The sequence below is a fragment of the Pollicipes pollicipes genome, unplaced genomic scaffold (assembly GCF_011947565.3).
Source record: "Pollicipes pollicipes isolate AB1234 unplaced genomic scaffold, Ppol_2.1 Scaffold_1600;HRSCAF=1878_pilon_pilon_pilon, whole genome shotgun sequence".
Taxonomy (NCBI): Eukaryota; Metazoa; Arthropoda; class Thecostraca; order Pollicipedomorpha; family Pollicipedidae; genus Pollicipes; species Pollicipes pollicipes.
The window spans coordinates 14,279,500-14,304,609 of record NW_023595962.1 but is presented as its reverse complement, the minus strand read 5'-3'; the positions used below and the strand labels follow the sequence as shown (position 1 = coordinate 14,304,609).

Sequence of the window (25,110 nt, the reverse complement as noted above, 5' to 3'; positions counted from 1 at the left end):
GTTGGGGGGGAGGGAGGGGTGGAGGTCCGTCTGTCGGCCGGCCGACAGACGTCAACGTCGACGACGTCGCCACCCCGACTCTCGCCCGGCGGCTGGCTTGCCCGTGAACTGCACGGCTGCCAGGAGCGACGCCAGCCGAGCCCGCGGGGGCGACTCCGGCACCCGACGGGACAAACCCGCGACCCGACTCAGACCCAGACCTCACCCAGGCCCGACCTCAGGTCAGCGGTTGACGTAACGTCATGTGCCACGCCGCCGCTGGCCGCTGGCCCCCCATGGCCGGCGTCCTGGCGCCGCCTCTGCACGGCAGCCCTGGGATTATCGACGGCGCTGCGAGCGAGACTGTCGCGAGCGGAGGCAGTCCAAACTTTCCAGCCCGAACGGCAGCTGAGGGTGGCCCGGGCGGGTCGGCGCCTCGGGCACAACAGAGGTCACTCGAGACGGTTATGAAACGCTGGCCCGGTGGCGGCGTCATTGGGAGCGCGAGCTGGTCCGGGCGGCGTCCCGGACGGGGAGGGGGCTGACCCGGAGCACCCCCGCCGCGCACCGAGTGGTCTGTCTGGATAGTGGGAGAGGGAGTGACCCGGTTTCAGAATCGCGATTCTCTCTACCCCTCGTGGCGTGAATTGTGGTTGTGAGGGCTTGGTCTAGGACGTACTGCTTCAAAATTGTCCCCATCGAAACAATGAGCAAGCTGGTGATGGTGGTGGTGGTGCTGATTGTTGTGGGAGTAAGCCACCTTCATGAAGGGAATGTCCTGTCTCTCGAGGAAATGGGTGCTGGCTCAGCGCTAGATGAGCATATAGCAGGTGCTTACAGCGGCGTGCGCTGACTTTCCAACACACTAACTTAGACATGTAGAGTAACAGGGTACCACTACAACCTAAGAACCCCAATTAGCTTTTGTCTTTTGAAGGACGTCTTGGTCAACTGATCTAAATGTCGCCCGATAACATATTTCAGGGCATTTAGCCTACCGCTTCATCTCAAATTCGTCTACGCACATGATGTTTGACATGCCGGCGCGCATTCTTGGCTTTTTCTTCTTCCTCGCTCATTTATTGTTCTGTTATGCCCAGATCATGTCATGCGCAATTCGGTGGCATTATGGATGTCTGTTTCAATCAATTTAGGTCTAATTCGATGTGAAAACCAATAGAATACGCCGCGAGCGAAAATCTAATTGGGCTGTTTCTGGCATGATCAGTCTGATTTCTTGTCCTGTGACCTGTTACCTCTCTTGTGACCTCTTATGTGACCCAGCAACTGGTTACAGCTGCGCGTTTTTTCTCCGAACTAAACACTACCTTAAAATAAGAATGAAGAATATTTGAAGTACTGCTTCATTCATCTGCGGTAATTTTGGGTTTTTGTTGCTTGAGTCATGTTATAATGATCTTACTTCACGAGCGCAAAATAATTTGCTGAGCGAAGGGCTTGAGAAAGAAAAAGGTGATACCATCTACGCCAGTTGAATGCGTCCAAACATCTTGAATGGGAATGAGAGCACTTCACGTACTGGATGAACCGACTGAAAGCCCTTCATGGGCTGAGTGAAAAGATTACAAGCTCTTCACGCTTTGGATAGCCCGACTAAGAGTTATTCATGGATTGGATAAACCGATTCATTTCTAATAAATAGGTGGATTGGGCTGGACAGTGCGGGCAAACGCCGCAAAACACATGAACGTATCGATACATTTAACATGTCGACTTCATGGATTAGTTTTCGTTTTTGCTGCTTTTGAAAGTCTGCCTTGGTGTGTAGATGATTTTTGCCGTTAATAGGTGTTATAGACCATACTTGTGTGGGAAAAAGATACAATACATGTCGACGAGCACTGAATTTTATTAAAAATTGGTCATCCCAAATGGTTTGGAGCGAAATGACACGCTGAATGTCGAACTATTAACTACACCGACATGCGACGCCATGATGCGGATTATTCTGGGAAATACCCTTGCTGTGATGGATTGGGTGGACCTAATCTGAGATTCATCACGAAGGCCAATTTGTGAACAGGTTGAATTTAATACTCAACGGCTGGATTAGTCTGGACTCTGAAAAGTTGATCCATGAAGACATGTGTGGGGGACTTTATCTGCATGCAGTTAAACTCAAGCAATCTTGCATAGGATCCACGAGACCAGTGCGGAGTACTACCAGGACGCATTCAGTGCACGTTTGAAGCACTGGTTCTTCCTCGGGGCCTGCTCCGTGGATCCAGTGACGTGAAGGATTGGGCCATATGTCACCTGTAATGTAATCAAAATGCCCAACAGCATCGTGTAAAGCAGGATATCAGCCAGCATTCTTTTGCTTCTTTCGGCCCCGCAAAGCTGGGGCGCAGCTGTGGACATCACTCACATCCCTCAGTAGGATGCGGAGAAGTCCATCCTTCTTCAGCAGCTCGAAGGCATTTTCTATAGCATATCATTAGCGTTTTTTATATCGATCCTGGTACAAAGCTGGCTAACGGCGGTTTATTGAGGTAGTTACATAAGTGTAAGCGAAATAATCATTTAAAAAAGTGATAAGCTTGAGTTCAACCCGCAAATATGAGAAAACCTCAGGCCATTTGAACATGATTTACGAGACCTTGAGCACGATTTTGGAGAGTAGAAATTACAGCTTAAGCTGGACATGCCGATCTAGCATCACAGTTCAGTCAAATTTCGCCCTTACGGGCCGAAATGTTCCATTAATAACACTTCTCCGCATCCTACGGGGAACGTCACCCATTCGCACGTTTGGTCTTTTCAAGCGAAACGCATGTTTTTCGCGTGCATGGTTACTCCCTGGCTAAACAGTCGTGGCCTAGAAACGCCTCGTCGTCGTGGACTCTGTCTGGTCTGCGGTATCCTCCTCCTCGTGGTAACCTTGCTGTACCCCGCTGTCAGCAACTTGAGCAAAATTGATTAGAGGCAGCCGCTGTCTCTCCCTGTGGCGTAGCATATCCTACTCGGGGTATGCACTAGTACTAGCCAGTCTGCACCCCTGTCTGACCGCCCCCATCGCTGGCCGCCGCTTGCTAGACTTGTTGAAAGGTCAGCCGCCGAGACTTGACTTCTCCTACCGGAGATGTGATGGGCATTCCTGTGTCCATTAGTATGCACCATGGATACTGGTAGTACTGGCACATACACGTGAGGGCTTGTCCGCGTATTTTCCTGCGGATGCACCTGTAGCTCGCGCATTGGACAAGTCAGTTGTAGCAGTCCCTCTGTTTGTGGTGGCTGACATTGCCTAGCCTCTCCCTCTCGATCCCTAAGATGTTACCATCTCCGTCATTGATCGGTGAGATACCACTACCCTCTGCGATTGCTGGGCCATGATCGCGTCGCTCCCCGATCCCTGGGATATGAACATGTCGTTCCCCGATTCTTGGGACATGACTGTGTCGCCCCCGATCCCTGGGATATGAACATGTCGCTCCCTGATCTCTGGGAAATAACCGCCTCGCTCCGCGATCCCTGGGACATGACCATGTCACTCCCTGGTCCCTGGGACACGACCGCCATGATCCCCGGTCCCTGGGACATGGCCGCCTCGCTCCCCGGTCGCTGGGACATGACCGCCTCGTTCCCCGGTCCCTGTGACATGACCGTGTCGCTCCCCGGTCCCTGGGACATGACCTTTTCGCTCCCCGGTCCCTGGAACACGACCGCCTCGCTCCCCGGTCCCTGGGACATGACCGCCTCGCTCCCCGGTCCCTGAGACATGACCGTGTCGCTTCCCGATCCGGTCAGTCGGTGCCGAGCAGGCGTCACTGTCGTACCCGGAACCGACCAGGAGATCCGGCCCGCTGTCGGGTCTGGGAGAGGTTCGGCACTGCTGGCGATCACATTATGTTGCCCTGTCTCCCGGCTCCGCACGTTCGTCCCTTGGCGCTCTGCCGTATTTGCATTCTGCAGCCGGCAGCGATGACAGAAGTCTGACCGATGGGATGGTTTGAGGCTGGCTGCGGTATGGCTCCCGCACCGAGTTCCCTACAGTCGAAGCTTGTGCTGATCATCGGGCGAAGTCCGCCCATGCCCGGCGTGCCAGCGACGTGAGTTAGGTCGTCATGGAACGCCGCTCATATTTTGACTGCTTTGTTTTAACCCCGGTGAGCGACTACAGTGTCGTGTGCATCTCGGACTGGCCAAGCCTAAACCAGTTCGGCGGTGACGTCACGATGGTGACGTCATCACACGTTTCGTAGCTCCCCTGGCGACGCCGCCGGGCTCTGAGGGCGTCTTCCGATAGTTATCGTGATTCCGAAGTGGAACACTACTATCGACAATGTCAAACACGCTTATCATTTAAGATGCTACTGCTCGGAGTCACCCTGTGGCCAGAAAGCGAGTTAGAAAATTAAGCGTCCTTAGAGATGACCCGAAGATGCAGATTGTATTCTTCGTGACTGGGAGCACTCTGTGAAGTTCCTCAACTACGTTTATAAAAACAAATCGTGCCTGAAAAGTGGGAAAAACGCGAGCCACCAGAGGTGTGGGCTTTTTATCGTCAGGTTGGGTTGGCCTGGGTCTGTACTTTCTTTGCACCGTGCACTTCGTACTTGTGCACCGAGCGGGCCAGACCTCCCTGGCCACTAATCCCTGTGCATATTGACGCCTCTGTGACGTGCCACAGAGATGTGTGGCCCCGCGGGTAGCAGTGGGGTAGCAGCACGGGTAGCAGCGGGGTAGCAGCACGGGTGGCAGTAGTAGAGGACTGCGTCTTATTCGGACGCATTACCCAACATTCGATAGGCTTAGGGGGGGGGGGGGGGAAGCAGGATGAGACGCCTGTCCACTTCCTGTGAAAACTGAACACGTTAACTCGTGACGCTTGGAAAGAGCTGACTTTCAGAATGTCCTCGACCCACTCACTTTTTCGAGCGTTCGACGCCTTTGGGCCACTATTTCGCTGTCAGCTTTTCATCAATGTGTGTTCTGGCTATCTCGCGATTGGCAGCCAAAGAGCCCAAATAGCGTCATCGTTTTCCTGCTGATTCATATCATACTGGCTGAGAATGAGTCGGCGTGGAGTGTTGAGTGACGGAAGAACTTTTGGTTTACTGAATGGCCAAAAATTCCTTCATCGATCGATCGGAACCATTTAAGTGAAAGCTGCCCAGCTAACATGGTCACGCTCATGGCACCGCCGGTAGATGGCTTTTTGGCAGCTGTCGCTCAAGGGCTCATTGTGATGATGTTATAAGTGCCCACAAGTGCTCGAATAAAATTTATTTTCTCGCAAAAATTCGTTTTCCTTGGCTGGCCTGGCATAGAATACATTTAAATGGCCACCAAAGCCAAACTAAATATCATCATTGTGAAACATCAAAGAAGTTAGCTGCACAAAACACATATACAAGAACTTTATGTAAAATCAGATGTGTCGTGCGAAATCACCGCACCATGGCTTAGGTACCGCATTTACTTGGTTTTTATCCCCCACTTTTATCCGTGCCACAGCTTCCCACTTACCTCTCGCTGGTGCAGTCACTTCTTTGAGCACGAAAAAATAAACAGCTGAAACATGTGTCTGTTGTTCGTTGAGTAGGTTACTTGAGCCAAATAAATGGCCACTCGGACCGAAACGGCCCCCGTCTCCTGTCTTATCGACAAGGGCAAGAGTGCATACAAAAGGAGACGAACGGAGGGGGGTGGTTGTTCTCTTCCCTGTCGTTAAAGTGCTGCACACTGAGGAAAAGATATCGTATGTAATTTCGTGCACTGGTTATGAAGCTGAAAAAATGTGGTAAGTATTCGGCCTTCTAGTATCTCACTACCAAGTTGCCACGACCGCACCGCCACTGCCAATCGCCACGCTCACCTGACGGTGAGTTCAGCCCGCGTACGTCCGAGTAAGCCCAGATCAGGCTCAGCTGGCGTCAGTCTAGAGCTGTCGAGGTTTTCCGACGGCCTTAACAGACGGTCTGCTTCCGGAATGCGGCGGCCTGATAGCGTCACGGACTTCGCCCCCTCCTACGGTGCCACTTGACCTTAGAGCTGACTGAGTGGCGAGCGTGACGGCCATTACCTGTCTCCTTGGGCGCCGCTCAGCCCGGAGACCGCGGGAGAAATAAGACACCCGACTTGTGGGACGACGACTCTAACGGGCAAGGCGCTAGCAACGCGGAAGATGTAAAAGACTAGCCCTTATCGAGCGATCGTTTGGGGGACAAAGCACCCATTTGGCAAAGCTGGGGCGACGCGTCCAGCGCGGCACGTGGTGTGTGCGAGCGGTCACCCGCGTCAGCCCCGATTCGGTCGTCGCTCCGCGTCCCGGCGTCGCTCGGCGGTGGCGGCGACCGCCGTTGGCTCGCCGCCGCCGGCCCAGCCTCCGCCGACGACTGCTGAAGATAACCGGACGCGCCGCAGCCAGAGATACTACGCTGACCAGCGCGCATGCGCCCCGCCGCTGGGAGTAAGCGCCTGGCGGGCGGCCGGCTCGAGCCAGAGCGACTGCGGACGGTCCAGGAGTGAGACGAGCTCGCGAGGGTGCAGCCGGGAGCCCGCCTCTCATGCCCGCCGCGTAGTCGCCCACCATGCGATCCCGAGTGCCGCGGCCGCCGCCGCTGCTGCCGCTGCTGCTGCTGCTGCTGCTGCTCGCCGGCGCGCTCTGCCGGGCCTGCGACGTCCGCAACGACGTGCGGAGCGCAGTGGCCAAGGCCCGCCTGGCGCCCGTCGTGTTTACTGGGACGGTGCGCTCCCGGGGCGCCGGCCGCGCCGGCCTCTACCATGTGACAGTGGACGTGGAGAAGGTGGTGAAGGGTACGCTGGCGACAGGGCCGCTGCGCCTGCGGTTTCAGCGGCCGGCGGTGGCGGCCCGCCGCCGGCAGGCCGCCGCCGCCGCCTGCGTGGCCCGCGCACGCCTGCGGCCGGGCGTCCGGTACATTGTGTTCGTGAAGCCGGACGGTGGGCCGCGCCGCTTCCGCGCGCTGGCGACGCCCGAGCCACACAACCGGCGCACCATGCGTAAGGTGGCCAGGGCGACCTGCAAACGATGCGGTGAGTGTGACCCGCCGCTCAGTGCGGCCCGCGGTGACCCCGCGCGCCGCTCCGTCCCCGACAGCCGGTGGAACTTTCCGTGTTGGTCGGCCGGAGGGTAACCCCTTTCGTCCACGACGGTAGGCGTCACCTTCCCGTGCTTGTGGGCTGGAGGGTGACCCCTTCCGTCCACAATGGTAGACGTCACCTCCCCGTGCTTGTGGGCTGGAGGGTGGCCCCTTCCGTCCACAATGGTAGACGTCACCTCCCCGTGCGTGTGGGCTGGAGGGTGACCCGCCCGTTCTCAACGGTAGACGTAGCGTGTGATGTGGACGTTGTGTCGGGGAGAGATGACCTAAGGTCGTGTTGTGTTCCCGTCGGAGTGACAGAAAGTTCCGCCAGTCGTTCCAGTAGATTTGTTGCCTTCTTCTCGTGGTTTACACCGGCCCATTCTGCGTTATCCTGGTAGTATTCACCGGTCTAGAGGTAAGGCTTGTGGCCTCTGCTTAATTTCTTCGCGGCTCCAACGGAAGAGGGCGAGACCGCTCGCTCGCAGCTGCTCGATCCACGCGCCGCGCGAGTTCGGGGCACGTTCGTGCACTTCGCTTGTGAAGATATCCGCCAGCCAATCTCCGCCCGGCAAAATCCGGCCGCTTTACCGTAGATAGTGTTCCCGAGCTTAAGGCCGCGAGGAGACGATTCAAGCACTGCAGGCCGTCAAGATCAGGCGATCCCGATGCAGGGCGCCACGATCTAGATGCGCACACCATGGTCTCGCCGTCTCGCGCCTCGGTGCGGTGGTCTTGTCGCTCGGACGCGCGACCTCCTGATCTCACGATTCGGGTGACGTCACCGTCCCGCCATCGCGTCCCCGGCGCGGGTATCTCGTGATTCCGGCGCGTGACGCCATGACCTCTGACCCGGGCGCGTGTCTCGGTGATCCTGTGATCCCGGTGGTGGGCGGCGGCCGGCGTCCGGCCGAGGTCACCGTTGGCGCCCCACTGGGTCAGGGACGGAGCACGGCGGCCGCCGGCTGGCGCGAGGTCGCGTTCCGATCCTTTGCCGCTCTGTCGTCGGGCAATGGACAATGCCCCTTGCCCTTTCAACGGACAGAGGGCAATGTTCGTCGCCCCCTTCCCCGGACACCGTGCAATGTCCGTCGACCCTTCCCCGGACACCGTGCAATGTCCTTCGCCCCCTTCCCCGGACACCGTGCAATGCCCGTCCGATGGGCCCGAAGGGCCTCTCTGGACCAAAAATTAAGGGCGCTATTGGAGGGCCCAAAGGGCTTAACAAAAGTATAATTAAGGCCCCGGCCCTTCGGGCTGGGCCCCAAATGCTCACCAGAGGGTCCTTTGCGCCGATTAGGGCCCTCCTGGGTCGATTAGTGCCTCTATGTCATTCAGGCTGCTTTATGCTATTTACACAGAACTATATTCTATGCTAGTTGTTCTGTATTTCCATAATATATAGGACAGGCAGCTCTACATATTTCTGTCAGTCAGGCAACTCCAAGGTTCTGAGTTCTGTCGGTTTACAAAGAGGAGAGTCTGTTAAATAATTGTGAAGTGAATAGCGGTAGTGGGCTATTCCATGCAGATATTCAACGCCCGCTCCCTTCAATTTAATGACTTCACAAAAAAGAATTGCACCTTCCGGTCGTTTCTGGCCTCCGGTCCAGTTATAGAAGGAGTAAAAGTGAAAATAAAGCGAAGCAAAACATGCCAACTCGAAATCAAGTAGGACATATCCGGTGATTCTGTTTGGGGGGCTGTCACCTTTTGGGAGGGGGGGCTGTTAGGGACCGTTTGTCCGTCCTGTGCTCCCCCTTCCCAATGTTCTGGCTTGCGCCCCTGAGGGTGAGTGCATCCAGACGGACTCTCTACTGACTATGACTCTATCAATTTTTCGTGCATGCAATGCTCGTGCATCCATCCGCCATACCTGGCTTCACACCAGCCACCACCGAGCAGCGCCATGTGAGACAGATAGACACGTAGCACCACGGTGCAGCGTCTGAGTAAGTTTATCTCCTGCTTTCGGTCTCTTCTTTGGGAGAGAACACACGTGGCCGCGTCCGCTCCATGGAGCGCCTGCGACTCCATTGGCCATATTGTCCCTCAGAGGCCATAGCGCGAGTGGGATTCGAACCCGGTCCCCCACGTGGGAGTCCGGCCCGCTAACCACTCAGCCCTGACGCCCCTGCACTCATTCTCCCGTCTCTTATCATCGTCCCGCTTGCCCGGGGCCTGATGAGTGCGGTATCCCCACATGCCGCGGTTTTCCGACAAACCGTACGGAGCGGGGATTATGACCCGCTCCTAGTCCGTGTCCATATTGTCCCTAGTTAGAGGACCGGGCACTGTTTGGCAGTCACCGGCTGGCACTCACCGGGGCACGCTCTCCACCTGGTGAGACTTACCCGGACACGCTCTCCACCGGCTGGGCCTCGCCCGAACACGCTCTCCACCGGTCGGAACTCACCCGAACACGCTCTCCACCGGCTGGGCCTCGCCCGAACACGCTCTCCACCGGTCGGAACTCACCCGGACACTCTCTCCACCGGCTGGCACTCACCCGAACACGCTCTCCATCGGTCGAAACTCACCCGGACACACTCTCCACCGGTCGGAACTCACCCGGACACGCTCTCCACCGGCTGCCACTCACCCGGACACGCTCTCCACCGGCTGTGCCTCACCCGGACACGTTCTCCGTCGGGGAGCAGCTCCGGCTCCGCCTCGCAGAGGACATCCTGATCCCCCGCAAGCCAGAATCCTTATCCGCGTAGTGGCTGGTGACCTGATCTGGGCTGCGTCCTGTCCTGCGGCCGACGACAACACATCAGATCGGCGTCCTGCGGGAGGTCAGCTGTCCTGTTCTGCGGGGGTCAGCTGTCCTGTTCTGCGGGCAGCCAGCTGATGTACCGCTTCGGCCCGCTCAGCTGATTTCAGGAAGAGCTGTCATCCGTGGTTAAACAGACACAGTCGGACTGACTTAGTTTGCCTCTGGATGTGGAAAGATGCGCGAGGTCGCCGAGTACGCCTGCCCAAAATATGACTGCAGTCTTCGTAAATAGATCGCGCGTGTGTGATCTTGAGTTCAAAGACAACCTTTTCAAGCGTTTCTGAATGACTCACCTCTTATATTTGAATGGCTGGTTTTGTGGCATTCTTCCAAAGGAATCCTAGCCCACTATTATCAAAGGGTCTACATGTTTCCTGCAATAATATTTGCTTAATTTCACCCAGCTTGCCGTCTAATTACCTATTTGATCGTTGATATAGTTTCATCACTATTGCCATGAAGGACATGTGAATGTGTATTACCTTATGTTGACAAGAATTCACTCCTCCAAACACGTTACAATTTGGAGGATGCGGGACACCTTGGGTTTCAGCAAAGGAGATATGCCACGAGTGCCACCAACAGCGCCAACTTGTCGCCAGCAAGCACATGGCGAAATCGCTAATCCGTTGGAACTGACTGGGCATGCGGTCGCCTCAGTTTTAAAGCACTATGTTGTTAACAGACTCAGCGAACCTTTAATACTGTCCGGCGTTAGATGGTGTGATTCCTTACCGCGTGCTTTGGGTAGCCCAGGGTCCTGCCTCTGATGTGCTGTACGTAATGCTAGGTACAGCGTGTTTCATAAAAATACCCCTTGCAACGAATGCACAGAACTATTTGTCGAATGCATGTACGGCGAGAACCCCTTCCATGTATTTGAATTTCAGCGCAGTTTTGTGACAACCTCCAAGCGCGCCTTTCCGTTTCACGTCGCTCTACTCTGGTGGAAATTGGGGGCAGTAGAAGCTTCCCGCTGCGGAAGCTGGAACTGAGCCGGAAACAGAAGCCGAAGCTGAAGCTGTAGCTGGAGCTGAGCTCCCGAGCCGGGCGCCGCAGCCGCGCGGCCAGCTTTGCTCACGGTCAACAGCTGTGAGATCCGCGCCTCACGTATTTGGGTTATCGGCCGCGACGGCCTGGGCCACCAGCTGGCCAGAGAGAGCGGCGTGTGCCCACCGGGCCAGCGGCGCGCCGTCGGGAGCAGAGCCGCCGATCCCGGGTCGCCCCGCCAGCCACCATCCTTCATGTCATCTCCGCATATCAGAAGGCGCCTGACCCCTCGGAATTCGACAGTGCCGGCTTTACGACCCGGCCGGAATAACGCGGCCGCCAAGATGCATGCATGAGCGAGCCGAAGAGCACCGCGAGCGCGCTCGACGGACGGCGCGTGGCCTCGTACGTCGACGAAGTGCGCGCCAGCAATGACTCAATTTGCATGGCTAATCTGAGTTTCGACCGACCGCGTGGTGACACCGGCTCTGTGCAGTCGTCCACGCGTAGTTTGTCACCTTGACCCGGTGACCCGGTGACCTTGCACCGCTGACATCAGTGCGCGGTGACGTCACGCGGTGACACGACGGTGGGACGGGCCGGACCCACGCGGGCGGAACGAGGGACTCCTCGATTCACGCTCCATCCCCCTCCGCCGTCACCACTCCCGGGACAGCCGGCGAGCCTCAGTGACCAGCCGCCTCCACGCCGTTGGGCAGATCAATGAACTGCGAGACCTCACACTGTGAGACCCGCCTGCGCTCTCAATGGCCCGAGCTCGCTATCTTGATGTTTACCCGTAAACGTGCCAGACGATAAAGCGCATGCGGCCCACTCCTCGGTCAATTGAACTAACTGAAGTGAGCGGTCCATAATCAAGGCCAGCCGGTCTCGACCGGCGTCCCTCGTGGCGCCCGTGTGGTCTCCACTTTTTGCACCGGCGCGGCCGGCCGCCTGGAGCTGGAGTCTAGGCCAAGCAGGGCGTGCTCGCGACAGGGAGCGCCGTCGGTGGCTGCGTCCGGTTCCACCTTCTGGATGTCTTCTTTGTCGAGGCCAAAGGCCGCTGCATCAATTGGGATATCGGAAGACAACCTCATCCTGCTCGTGACTGGTATCCTGGATCCTGATGCGGGAGCATCCTGAGCGACCTTGCGGCCGCTGTCCTGTTCCGGCTGGCGGGCAGGGTCCTGGTCCCGCTCAAGATCCTGGTCGCCCCTCTCGGCCGGCTCGTCGTGCCCGGTGCCCCTGCCGCGGCTGCCGCCGCCCCGTCTGGCGCAGTCAGCGCCGCGGCCGCGGCCGGCTCTCGTCCGTCTTCGCTCACGCCCGGGATGAGTTCATGACGCCTCGAGCCGAGTGACGGCCGGACCACACGCTGGCCCCGCGGCCGGGGGCGAGGGGCGGGGGGTGGCGCCTGACATCACGCCTCGGCCGGGCCGCCGTCGCCGCCCGGCCGCCAGCCCTCGCCGCCCCGCCGTGTGCTGTCGTCTGTTCGACTGGAGCTGGGTCATCGACGTCAGCGCTGAGTGCTGGGTCAGCGACGGGCGATCCGCGCCGCATCGCGCCGGGATTGGCCCCCGTTGGGTGCAGATTCAAGAGTTTTCAGAATTTTTTGTAGTTTTAGTTGTATTTACAGTGGTGAGGCTCTAAGCCCCCTCGCCATCTCCGAGACAAAAGTTGGCCAAAGTCGGGGAGAGGCCCTTTTGCGTACTTTGAGGGTACGCTTCGCAATTTTGTGCAAACTCACCGCTCAGCCGCCCCCCCCCCCTCCCCCTCCTTCACTTTGCGCAACGCCGCCTCTGGGTACGCGTATTGCTGACGTAACTTGCTTAAGTGCCGTGCATGAAACGGTGTCTACATCGGCAACGGAAATCATGAGTCCGTTGCTCAACCACCGAACAGCCACGCCCATTAGCGCGGCGGCAAGAACACATGACGCATCAGTTCCAGCTTACAAACGCCCAGCTCTGTCGTGTCGCGGCAAGCTGCCAGTGCCAGGCGCTGCGGTGATGAGCGGCGGTCGTGCTGGCCCACTTCCCCTCCCCGGAGTAGCGATCGTGTCGGCTGTGTATAGTGTACGAGCGGCCGTCTGCTCCGCGCTGGAAGGCGCCAAACTGCCGGCCTTGGGCGGTCGTCAGGGGCCATCGGGTCACACGAGCCTGCGGGGCACCGGGCTGTCTGCAGCAAGCCTCCAGCGCGGCGGTCGGAGCCGGAGCCTCCAGCGCGGCGGTCGGACCCGGAGCCTCCGTCGGGGTCGCTGGAGCCGGAGCCTCCAGCGCGGCGGTCGGAGCCGGAGCCTCCAGCGCGGTGGTCGGACCCGGAGCCTTCGCCGGGGTCGCTGGAGCCGGAGCCTCCAGCGCGGCGGCCGGAGCCGGAGTCTCTGTCGGGTTCGCCGGAGCCGGAACATTTACCGGGTCTGCCGGAGCCGGAGCCTCTGCCGCCGAAGCTCCGGTCGCGCCTCTCCGCTCGGTCCCGTGTCTGCCTGTCTATTTCAGGCATCTCAGAAAAGGTGGTCTTGTTTGTGGTTCCGATTTTCCACTTACTCCCCATATTGTTGATAATTTGCTGCTTGACAGCGAATTACATTGAAAGAACATCGACTCTCACTAACTGAGGCTGACGGCATCGCTCAGCGAGCATCGCAGCGCGTACGTTTTGCATAGGTTTGCACGTTGTTGTGCGCGTTGTGCACGTTTGTCGCTCCGTCGACGCTGATGACACCAGTGTGTGCAGCTAACAGGGGCCGTCGCCAGGGAGCACGGAGCGTGTGAAAACTCAGGCGTGCACTGCAGTCCATCCACGCGGCCCGGCCCACGCAGTCCCCTCCCCGCATCGAGAGAGACATCACGTGCAAACAGTGCGCCCATCCGACCGCCAACACGGGCAAACGGTGCGTCACGGCGCAGTACGCGGCGTAAACAGTGCAGACGGCGCGCGCAGGTCATCGGTAGCGGTGAGGTCAGCGTTCGTCGCTGGCCTCGGCCCGCCCCGGCGCCGCCGGGCCGATCTGGTGCGCCGCAGCGCCGCCCGCCGCCGTGGGAGGGACGCTCAGGGGGCCGCTCCAAGGGTCGGTCGGGGCTCTACCCCGGCCGGGGCGGTCAGGCCGGCCGCCTCGCTTTGTCCAAACACCGCCTCACGCGGGCAGACTAAATAAAACGGCCAGGCGGCTGCAGGGGCGGACTGGGGCCGACTAGGGCGAGCAGGGACGGGAGGTGCGGCTTGTGCTGACCGGACGGCAGGGGCAGGTGGGGGTGTGAATTGGCACGCAGGGACGGGCAGGGGCGGGCAGAGACGGGTAGGGACGGGCAGGGGCGGGCGGGGACGGACAGGGACGGACAGGGACAGACAGGAAAGAGCAGAGAAAGGCAGAAGCGGACAAAAGCGGGCAGGAAAGGGTATGAGCGGGCAGGAGCGAGCAGGGACGGATTCTGACGAGCAGAGACGTACAGGTACGGGAAAGGACGACCAGGGGCGGACAGGGGGCGCAGGGACGGGCCGGAACGGACAAGGACGGGCGGGGCGGGCAGGAGCGGGAGGCGACACAGCCGGGCGTCAGTTTTCCCAGCCGTGACACCTCCGCCGGGCTGCTGACTGCCGCCCTGGCCTCGGGCCCTCGGGCGGTCGCCCGCAGCCGAGACGCACCAGCGTCCGACTGTGATAGCGAGTCTGTGTTTGGTTTTAGCCGCCCACTGGCTGCGGCGGCGGCGTAGTTGTGTTGTCATGCGCCCCAGGCTGGCGTCAGTTTGATGTGTAATTGTCATCGGCACAAGCGTCAAAGCTCTTTCAACAAACATTTTGTACCCTTCGGTGTGTTTGCTTTCTTTCCAAGCATGTGATGGCAGGTTGCACATCGATGCATATATATGGTATATATGTATGGTCTGGTCTTCTCGGGTAGCGAGAGCTTGTTGAATGTCATCCAAGCGATCGTGCCTACACGGAGCACCTGGTGTTGTGTGACTATCTCGCTTGGACCAGAGCAGATCAGCATTTGACAAACCGATCTCGCCCGTGTTGTGAGAACGTGGCTCGTTTGTCTCCAACTCCAGCGACATTGAATAACCGAACCGATCTCGAACCGATCTAAACCGATCTCGCCCGTGTTGTGAGAACGTGGCTCGTTTGTCTCCAACTCCAGCGACATTGAATCCCCCGCTTATCGGAGAGAATGTCGCGCTGGATGCATGTTGACCCGAAAGGGGCTCAAATATCTGAAGCCTGAGAGGAGCTGCACGAAAGGAAAGATCTGAAAGAACTCAAAGGTCTGGGCTACATCTTCCCTTGTTTCCGCGAAGTATTCGCTTACCGCTATTCAGTCCATGAACCTGGCGCATTAGGATAGAAGACAGTACGGTATGCTCGCGATTGAGAAACCCACCGATTCGATTGGGAATCTCTCGTTGGAATCCTGTTGACGAATCCCGTTAGGGTCCGGCTCTCAGTGCACTTATGCGACCTTTTCGTGACAAACGTAACGCGTGACCGTGTCGTTTACGTCCAAAACTGTTTAAGCGTCGAAAGATGACCTGAAAAACCTGAAATTGGTTTGCTCCGAGCTCTGTCCGGTCGTCTCTCCCCTAGTGACTCTCGTGCAGGCTAACGGCGTGTTGAAAACTGGCCTTAACGTACGCTGTGCGGCCTCACCCTCCCGCGGGACCCCCTCCCCCCCGCCCGGTGCGGCTCACATCACAGAGGCACCGCGGGGCCGTCAGGCGCCGCCGGCGCCGACGCCGTCTGTGTTTGCGTTCGCGTCGCCGTCGATGGCTGTGTGACGTCACCAGTCGGCGTGTGATGTCACCAGTCGGCGTGCGACGTCACCCACGGCGGCCGGGGTTGTCGTGCGGCAGACTGCGCCATTTGCGACGGGAGTGGCAGCGGTGCCGAGGCGTCACGTGGGCGGACCGCCGCCGCCTGCCGATGACACGACGCAGATCACGTGACCCGGTCGGATCTCCTGCCGCTGGCGCAGCCGGAGACGGACTTCGCGCGGGCAGCGCGCAGCCACAGACGCTGGAGTCTGTGGCCTACCTGCGTGGCTGCGATCTGTGGCTTGATGTAGTGACCGCGGAAGTCCTTCGGGGGCTCCAGGGACAAGGCCTCTCCCAGGCTAGAGGCCTTCAGCTTCTCGGAAGGATCCCTTCACACCGTGCTGTGCTTCATGCTTGCAATGTCCGAATCATGTACTGTTGAATGACACCAGCCTTACTGCTACGCACACTGCATAGTTTGCCAATGTGGGTGTCGTGTCAAGCTCAGGGAAGCACGCATAGAGCGACGAGGGCCGACGTGCAATGGGTACCGATGTCGGCCAACCGATGTCGATGTGGCGTGCGCTCCTCTGGAGTCGCAGGCGACGGCGCAGTGCCATCGGACGAAACAAATAAAATAGTATCCCCTCCGCAGCACCCCTGTTTCCACGCAGGGCCACGGGCGGGCCCTGGCCCAGCGACGCGCGAGGCTGGCTCGGGCATGGGTGACACGAGAGTCACGTGTGAGTGACACGAGAGTGCCGCCCTGGTGACGCCTGCGGCCCTGCAGGGTGTGTGCGCCGCCAGATCGGCCAGCCGATGAAACAGGACTGCCAACTATTGCCCGTCGAATAGCAGCAATACCAGCAGTGCCGCGCGCCGCTCTGCATAACCCGTTTTTATGCTAAGCAAACGTTGCCTATATGAGGTGGTGCAATAATGTAGCCGCCGGTTGCGCTGGGGGTCGTGACGGCTGGCAGTTGCCGTGGCCCGTGGCGGGCGGCGGCGCGGCTCCGACGGGCGCCGTCGCTCCCGCCCCACGCTAACTGGGACAAACTGTTTGGCATTCGTGGTGGGTGCGTACGAGACGCACGCCGGCCACGGACCGGCCACGTTTTTCGCCGCCGCCAAGATCAGAAGAAGGCCGCCGCGGCCGAAAAAGCGCGGCGATGCGACCGGCTCCTGATCTGGCTCCTGATCCCACTCCTGATCCTACTCCTGATCCGTCTCCTGATCTTACGCCTGATCCCTCCCCTGATTTTGCTCCTGATCTGACTTCTGCCCGGTTCCTGACCTGGTTCCTGATCGGGACCGGCGTCCTTCGTCGGCCGCGCTCCTCAGTGAACCGGGCGCCCCTGTTGCCAGGCGGGAGGAGCGGCCGTGGCTTTGGACACGTCGACTCCCTGTGCGCGGGAAAACTCTTGGGCCGCGGGCGAGTGTGCTCACAGGATCCGCCTGCCGCCGCTCGCTGTGGGTGGCAGCCTCAAACATGCACGGCGGGCGTGCTCGGCGTGTCTTGGCACTCGCCGTCGTGTATGTCTGGAGGCATTTCTGTCGGAGAATCGCCACAGTTGCTGGCGCTCTCTTGATAATCAAACGAGACGGGACAGTATCAAGGAGACGATCTGAATACCGAGTTTTATTGCTGGCTCCGTGAAACCCTAGCCTTCGCCGAGGTTCATCCAACTGGTCACATTAATGTTGCCGTTAGCGTCTCCCACTCCGAACCCGCTCCACTCTGCGCGCCAGACCAGACAGCGACCTGTCCTGAGCGTGGAGCTGACGCTGGCACGAGCTGCCGGGTCTGCCGGAGCCGGGGCCGCGGACGAGCTGCCGGGTCCGCGGGAGCCGAGGCCCCGGCACGAGCTGGCGGGTCTGCCGGAGCCGGGACCGCGGACGAGCTGTCGGGTCCGCGGGAGCCGAGGCCCCGGCACGAGCTGTCGGGTCCACCGGAGCCGAGGCTCCGGCACGAGCTGCCGGGTCTGCCGGAGCCGGGGCCGCAGACGAGCTGTCGGGTCCGCGGGAGCCGAGGCCCGGCACGAGCTGCCGGTTCCGCCGGAGCTGAGGCCCCGGACGAGCTGCCGGGTCCGCCGGAGCCGAGGCCCCGGCACGAGCTGCTGGGTTCGCCGGAGCCGAGGCCCCGGCACGAGCTACCTCGGTGCCGAGGCCCGACGGAGCCCGAGCCCAGCGCCTTGCCTCTGACCCGGATCAGGTAACCGTCGCCGGCCCCGCAGGCGGGCCAGCCAGGCTGGAGCCACCCGCCTTCAGCACCGGGGAAGGCACGTGCATGGCATATTTCTATTATGCAGGCAGGCGACGGGACGGTGATGCGTATCGGCCAGCAGACGGCCGTCCAGTTACGTTGCACGGGAGTACGTCAGCAGCCGGCCCGCTGGCAGGCGCGCAGGTACGCCGGACGGTCCCTCAGGTACATGCAGGGGTCACTGCGACGCGTGAGGTGGTCACTGCGGTGTGTTGGATGGTCGCTCCAGGTTGTGGGGTGGTCACTTCGGGGTGACAGGTGGTCATTGCCACATGTGAGGTGGTCACTGCGGTGCGTGCGGTAGTCACTGCGGTGTGTTGGATGGTCACCCCAGGTTGTTGGATGGTCACTTTGGGGTGAGAGGTGGTCACTTCTGGATGTGAGGGGGTCACTTTGAGGTGTGGGTTGGTCACTGCGGATGGCGGGCTGGTCAGAGAAATGTCAGGTGGTCAGAAGCGCAGTCGTTGAGAAATAACAAAGCCACTGAGACTGATGCGTGAGACGTGATGCGTGAGATGCGTGAGATGCGTGAGATCCAAGGTGGCCATCGTCATGGTCAACTCCGTCTTTCATCACTCTGCACTCGACTTGGCTGAGCTGCGTACGAATGGGACTGGAACTGAGACTGAGACTGAGACTGAGATGAAGAGCGGAAAAGGGGCTGCCCACTTCTGAACAAATTTAACAGAAGTGTTACTGCATTGGTTGGAAATAAACAACGTCTGATCTCATCAAATTTTGATGAAGAAACAACAACTGATCACATAATTTGCTCTTCTTATCAAAGTATCTGTCATCAATGACTGGGGCACGTGTGGCAACGGCACGTGCGACATCACTCGTGCGCGTGCGTCGCCAGGCGGGGTACACGTGGCGCCACGTGTAGGGGTTGCGCCCATCCCCTCAACCCGGGTTCGCCGACTGACGGCAGTGGTCGCTGCGGGTCCGAACCCGTCACCACACACTCGTTCAGCGCCGGCGGCACTCAGCCCTCCGAGCGGCACTCCGAGTGGTACTCTGAGCGGCACTCCGACGGCATCCAGCCGCCCGCCAGCGGCGACGCTGAGCTCGGAGTGCGCCGCCGCCGCGCCACTTCATCGACACCGGCGGCGGCGGCGGCGGCGGCGGCGGCAGCGGCGCGACGCTCTCGTCGATGCGACATCCGAGCCGGTGTGGCAGTGTCCGCCGCCGCCGCCGCCGCCGCCGCCGGGCCGTCGGTGAAAATAGCCCGGCCGAGCAACGTGGCCAAGCCGGCGGCGGCGGCGGCAGCCGTCGCCTCGTCGCGTCGCGTGCCCGGGCCGGCGCTGTCGCCTCAGGGCAGCGCTCGCCGGCGGGGGTGGTAGCTGCGCCCCGGCAGGACGAGGGTTCATCCAGCGCGGTCTGCTGATGCGCTGAGCAGCCTTGTTTTAGAGCGTCTCCGCTGATGTATGCGTGCTCGGTTGCTTGAGGATGGGCTCGGTGAAGTCCTAAGGCGATTGGATAAAATGTGGTTCGGAAGAAATTATGAAGCGCCTGTTCTGCCGATTAACGCGTTGAAATGCAAGTTGATAATGACGGCCACATGTGTATGCAAACGTTATTATTGCTTTTGTTCTGAATTTTTTTGATATTTTAATTGTTTCGGCGAAATAAATAAGGCTGTTTTGATTCACTGACAACGGAATTGATCGAACAATATCTCACGTCTTTCAAATTCAAAACGACATCAAACGTTGGAAACAAAACTAAATTGGCGGATTCTTTAATCACGAGGTTCTTTTAAGATACATGTTTCGTCATAAAGACATGGCTGCTGCATCTTGCAAAGCTTTTCATGGGTTGTGTTGTTGGGACCTAGGTCTTAACAAGATATTCGTCTTTACTCATTTCTCTCACAAGCCCACCTTTTTCGCGAATGCCAAATCTTATGATGACCATCCCACCATGTTAACAACATTTTCCAGCATCATAGGTATTACCTCATTACTCCCAGGCAATCGAATTTAGCATGTCACATACTGCGTACGTGAACACATTTACGGAATCTATAAATGATTTACGAACTCTAGTCTCCATATCGGGATCGAGAACAGTCCGTTGAGATCCACTCGGGCTTTTCAGTTGTTTTTTTTTTTTTGGCAGCGATGCCACTCTCTATCCACGCTTTGTGGAGATTTCCCAACCCAGACCAGTCAAATACAAGGTCTGTGAATCTTGCCTACATGGGTTAATCCAGACCATCAGAGGCCGTGCTGTGTTGATTGTATCTACACCCTTAAATCAAAGTCAACTAGCGCATATTCGGCTCCCGACGAGCAGCCGAGTAGGAGGCCGCCGTGCGCCGGCCACCCCGCCGGAGCCGCCGCGGAGCCGGGCTCCGGGTCCCACGCACTCGGCTCCCGGCGAGGAGCACCGGAGCCGTCGCGGAGCCGAGCTCCCAAGCTCCAGAGCCGCGGCACGTTTCGGAGGCACGCGCCCGCCAGCGGCGATTTTTCCGTAGTCTGCAGAGCGGGCCGCTCGACTTTTTCAGCGGCGGCATAGCGCCACGTGCCGCCGGCAGACTCGCTGCCGAGGCTCCTCTGCCGAGGCTCCGCTGCCGAGGCTCCTCTCACGGCCGCGTCTGCCGGCGGCGGAGATAATCGGAGCCGTCGGGTCTGGATACGCTGCCGGCGTTCGTGTGGTGAGTTTGGGCGGTGCGTGGTGCGTGCCGCAGCCAGGTGTGCGGTGAGCGTGCTGAGGGCGTTCCTCGTCAGAGTTGACCTCCGCCGGGAGAAGGACCGCCATTCAGGGGTCTCCTGCGTTGATCCGCGCCGCATGTCACGCCTCAGTGGCCTGCTTGATGTTTGGCCCGAAGCGCATCTTCGAAGTTTCGGTCACCTGTTTTAGCTACCTCGCTACTAACGTCATGATTGGCTGCAATGCTAATGCTCGTAGCATTCACCTGGGTGGTAAAATAACAGCAAGATTCTCGTCGTTGGCAGCCGCGCGGTCCGTCGCGTGGTGCTGTCCTCCATCCTCGGCGATCTTCCGCTACCACATTCCAGGCACCACCGCTGCAACCGCCTGATTCGTTAGAGATAGGCTGTGCCGCCGTACAGTGGTGTCGGGCGGTACGCGCCTAACGAACAAATTAGCGCGGCAGGCGGGGCGAGCGAGCCGGGCGGCGGCGGCGGCGCACCGCAGCGCGCTCAGCTATTCCGGCAGCGTCCAGGCCGTGCGCCGTCGCACTTGGAGGCGCCGCCACTTGGTCACAGAATGCGCCCGGCCGCGGCCGAGCTCGACGCCCGGAATTCGGCGCCGTCGCTCCAGCTGCTTCGGCCTGTTGGGAAACCAGGCCCGGCGTGCGGGCCGGCTCGGGCTGGGATGCCCGGCGAGCCTGGCAGGACGCGGCCGCAAGCGTGCGCTGGTGTCCGCCCGGCGCGCGAGGTGCGCCATGAGTGACGTGACAATAGTGTCGCACGGCGCTTCAAGTGCCGCGGACGCGCTTTTTCGAGCGCGCCTATCCTGCGGCGGCGGCGGAGCAAAACCGCGGGTCGCGCGGCCAAAACAAAGGGGGCGGCGTGTAGGCCGGCCGCGCGGCGGGCCGCCGCGGCTGAAAGGCGGCCGCCGCGGCTGGGGCGGAATAACGAGTGGCCGCACGGCCGCGCTCGGGCCGTCGGCGCCGAGCGAAGGGCTCGTGGTGACGAGGTCAGTGACGGGAACGGTCCGAGCGCGAGTCGGCCGCCGCCGCCGGCCCGCCGCCGGCCCGCCGCCGGCCGGCCAGGTGCGGTGCATTGCTCGTGCACGGAGGGCGTGGAAGACGTGAAGGAGCGAGTGGGCAGGATTGCTGTGTGGAGATACAACCATACAGCATCGACGTTGAGTGAAGGGCTATGTCGGGTCGCTGATGAATCGATAAGTGGTCGCAGTGCAAGTGCAGACAGGCTCATTACACGTGTTTAGAACGTTGCAGGACTACTTGATAGCGGACATTCACGTGTTCGGCATCATCTCTGCCGCATCAAACAGCTGAGGCGCATCAAGCTAACGTTCATCGTAGGCAGTGTTCCGTTGAAGACTGTGCTCCGCCTGAGAACAGCTGAAAGCAATCATTTCTAATAGTTGATCAATCTCAGTTGGGAATTCGCCCATGGCAGGCTGGGCACATTTTCTAACGGTATAAGAGCTCGATATATTATTAAACAGAGCACGGAGAGGAAGTGTCTTCGGACTTGTATGCACATACATAAAACAAACTAGTTCAATAGCCTGAAAAGCTACCATTCAGTCTCAAAATAATTATGATATGGGGGCTATGTTTATTGCAGCAAAGGGGGCAAAGCGTAGGGCTATGTTTATTACAGCCGTAAAGTACCACTTGCCCGAATGATTCATCCTACCAAAATAACAGGATAAGAACCGCCAAGAATGCGTCTCCAAACATTTTCCGAAATATGTCTTGTCAGGAGTAGGAGAGCCACCCAGCCGATGTTGTCTGACATCCTTGGAATACCACTAGCACCGCTATTTCTACAGCGAACGTTCTCCGTGAACTCGCGAACGAGAAAACATCCCAGTCTTTCCCGGCGATGGCCGCAGATCCGTGAGCGGCGTCCGACAGCGGCGGCCAGCAGCGGGGTCCGGTCCGGAATCCAGTCCGCCGTGGCCATCTCGCCATCTCGCGAAGGCCGCCTCGCTCCGCAAACACGAGGCGGAAGCGGGCACGAGCGGCCCGGGCGCGCCACGCGCGTCCGCATTGCCAGCTGGTTCAAACGCGGCCGCCGCCCGGCCTCAGACGCGCGGTAAACACCGTGGCGGCGATGTGAGGAGGCTCAGAGGCGGTGTGAGAGGCTCGTAGGTGATGTGGGAGGCTCGGAGGTGATGTGAAAGGCTCGGATGTGATTTGAGACGGCTGGAGGTAATGTGGAGAGGCTTGGAGGTGACGTGAGAGGCTCGGATGTGATGTGAGAAGCTCGAATATGATGATGAGATGGCTGGAAGTGATGTGCGGAGGCTTGGAGGTGATGTGGGAGGCTCGGATGGGATGCGAGACGGTTGGAGGTAACGTGGGGAGGTTCGTGGTGATGTGAGAGACTCGGAGGTGGTGTGAGGCTCGGATGTGATGTGAGAAGCTTGGAGGTGAGGTGAGAGGACCGGATGTGATGCGAGGCGGTTGGAGGTGATGTGGGGAGGCTCGGGAGTGGTCTTAGCTGGTTCGTGACCTCTCGTGACCTCTCGAAGCTCCGTCGCATGGCTGGTAGCGGTGTGAAATCGTTGGCGTCGTGACTTTGGGTGATGTGTTTGACGGTGAAAGCGTTTAGCGCCATTCTCTGTTCATTTTAAGGTTTACGCGTCTGGAAAATCATCGTGTATGGTAACTGTTTGCATTTTTACTCTGATTACATTGCAACAAAAAAATCGCTGCCGTCTGCCCTTACTGCTCTCCGCTTATAGCAAAAAGCAAATGCAAACTGCTTTCATGGCCAAACACCGGTCACCTAAATCCTGAACTTAAATAGTTTTCATGCGAAGCCTATCTCTTCTACTGGTTTAGCATGAAGCGCGCATATCATTTGTCGCTGCTTTGCCTTCAGTGCGATCGATACAAGCTGTAAGCAGTTGCCATCAGCTCCCGATTAGCAGATGAAGCTCGCATCGCTGTCGCTGTTGACACCGCATCGTCTCCCTCATTGCCGACGCTCAGCGTATAAACCGGCCCCCGGCGCGTGGCGCCTTCCCCGAGACGCCCCCGCCCCGCTGCTGCGCATATAGGCCCTCCTGCGGCGCCGTTGAAGGCGGCCGGGTGCCGGCGCGCAGGGGCCGAGTCCGGCCGCGCGGCGCTGCCCCGCCTCCGCGCCGCGCGGGCCCGCCTGCGCCGCCCGCCGCGACCGCCGCCTGGGGCCGTCCCGTGCCGAACGTTCCCAGAACCGAACACCGTTACCCTACAGCTTGTAGCGCATGCCATTACTGGCGCCGCGCGCGCCGCTGCGTCGCCCGCCACTTTCTACACCTCTCGGACGGCTTCACCAGCGCTCGTTCGCGTGTCCTAGCAGTGACGTCACTGTCAGGTGTGACGTCGCTGGTGTGATCAGGTGTGATCACCAGTCGCATGCAGCGTTTTGGAATGAGTTTTGACGAGGTGGAATTTGAGCTAACAATAGCGTGGATGGTGAAGGCATGCAAATCGTCATTCATCTGCTCAGGAGAGCGGGCAGTTATTCGGGATTGGGGAGAAGCGAGGACTGGGGGGCTCAAAGACATTTTCATTCGTTGCTCTCCGCGTACCATCAGAATATGGTGCATGGAAATCAGTTTTCCTTTGCCATAGGTATCCAAAAATGGTGAGAAGGGGGCCGGAGAAAACAAAGCAGCCTTCACGCCTGTATTCATCTGCTTCATCTATTCTGGTGTCCTTGCGGCTGGTGCTCAAGACATTTTAAGCCTTCCGAATGAATAAATCTTGCATAGAATCAATAACATTTTTAATGTTCTCATAAAAGTCGTCCCTGACGTGCTCCAGAGTGGTGGCTGCGTTCAAAGCCTGTTGCCATAAACGATGCCACAAACGAGAGCGTTTGGGGCATCTGCTCCGACACTGGCGCTGTCAGAGCCTCCTTGGATCTAGTGCAGCTCTCTCTCGTTTCTACTGCCATCTGTTGGCGGCCGCCGCAAACGGTGACCTTGCTAACGCTTGGGCGCCGATCGCAGGCTGCGCATGACGGAGACACAATCAGCCAGAAACAGATAACTGATCTGCGACCTAGTTTCTGACGTTTCGGACCGTTTTTCAAACCGCCATTCATTCGCTACTCGTGCGAAACTTTTTAGACGCAATTTTCGTCGGCCTAAACCTCGAAGTGTTCAGGTGGCGTGGCCCGGCGCGGCGCTCGGCGCCACTTTGGCTGGGCTCGGCGGAGCCGCAGCTCGGGCCAAGGACACGGGACGACTGCCGGCTTCGTCGCCTACAGCTCCAACACAAACAGAGTCGCCGGTGACGGCCGGTCGTTCGTGACGACATCCAGGGCGGTGACGTCACGAGCCAGGCGGCCCGCCGATCGTCACCAGAGAACGCGAGTGATTCAACCAACGCGGCTTGAATCGAATGTGATCCTGGATCGCGGCAGAACCCGGGGATTCAAATCAAGTCAGCTTCACAGAACATTCGGGTGATTCTTAATTCGAATCTGAATCTGAACCGCCGTTTCCTTCTCTCCCCGTCACATGTCGTGCTCCCTTCTCTCGCCGTCACGTGGCGCGTTCCCTTCTCTCCCGGCCACGTGACGTGCGCCCCCTGGAGCCGCACGTGCCGTGCCGCTCGCACCGAACCGT

General features: G+C 59.1%; 1 protein-coding gene across 1 annotated transcript in view; it reads left to right on the top strand.

Annotated features, from left to right (window-relative positions):
• Positions 1–685: 685 nt before the first annotated feature.
• Positions 686–25,110, top strand: part of LOC119106456 (pro-neuregulin-2, membrane-bound isoform-like) — a 71,021-nt gene continuing 46,596 nt past the window's right edge. Inside the window, exons 1-2 of the mRNA XM_037230138.1 lie at positions 686–730; positions 6,831–6,999. Coding sequence (XP_037086033.1) covers positions 686–730; positions 6,831–6,999 — 214 coding nt within the window. The remainder of the gene's footprint in view (positions 731–6,830; positions 7,000–25,110) is intronic.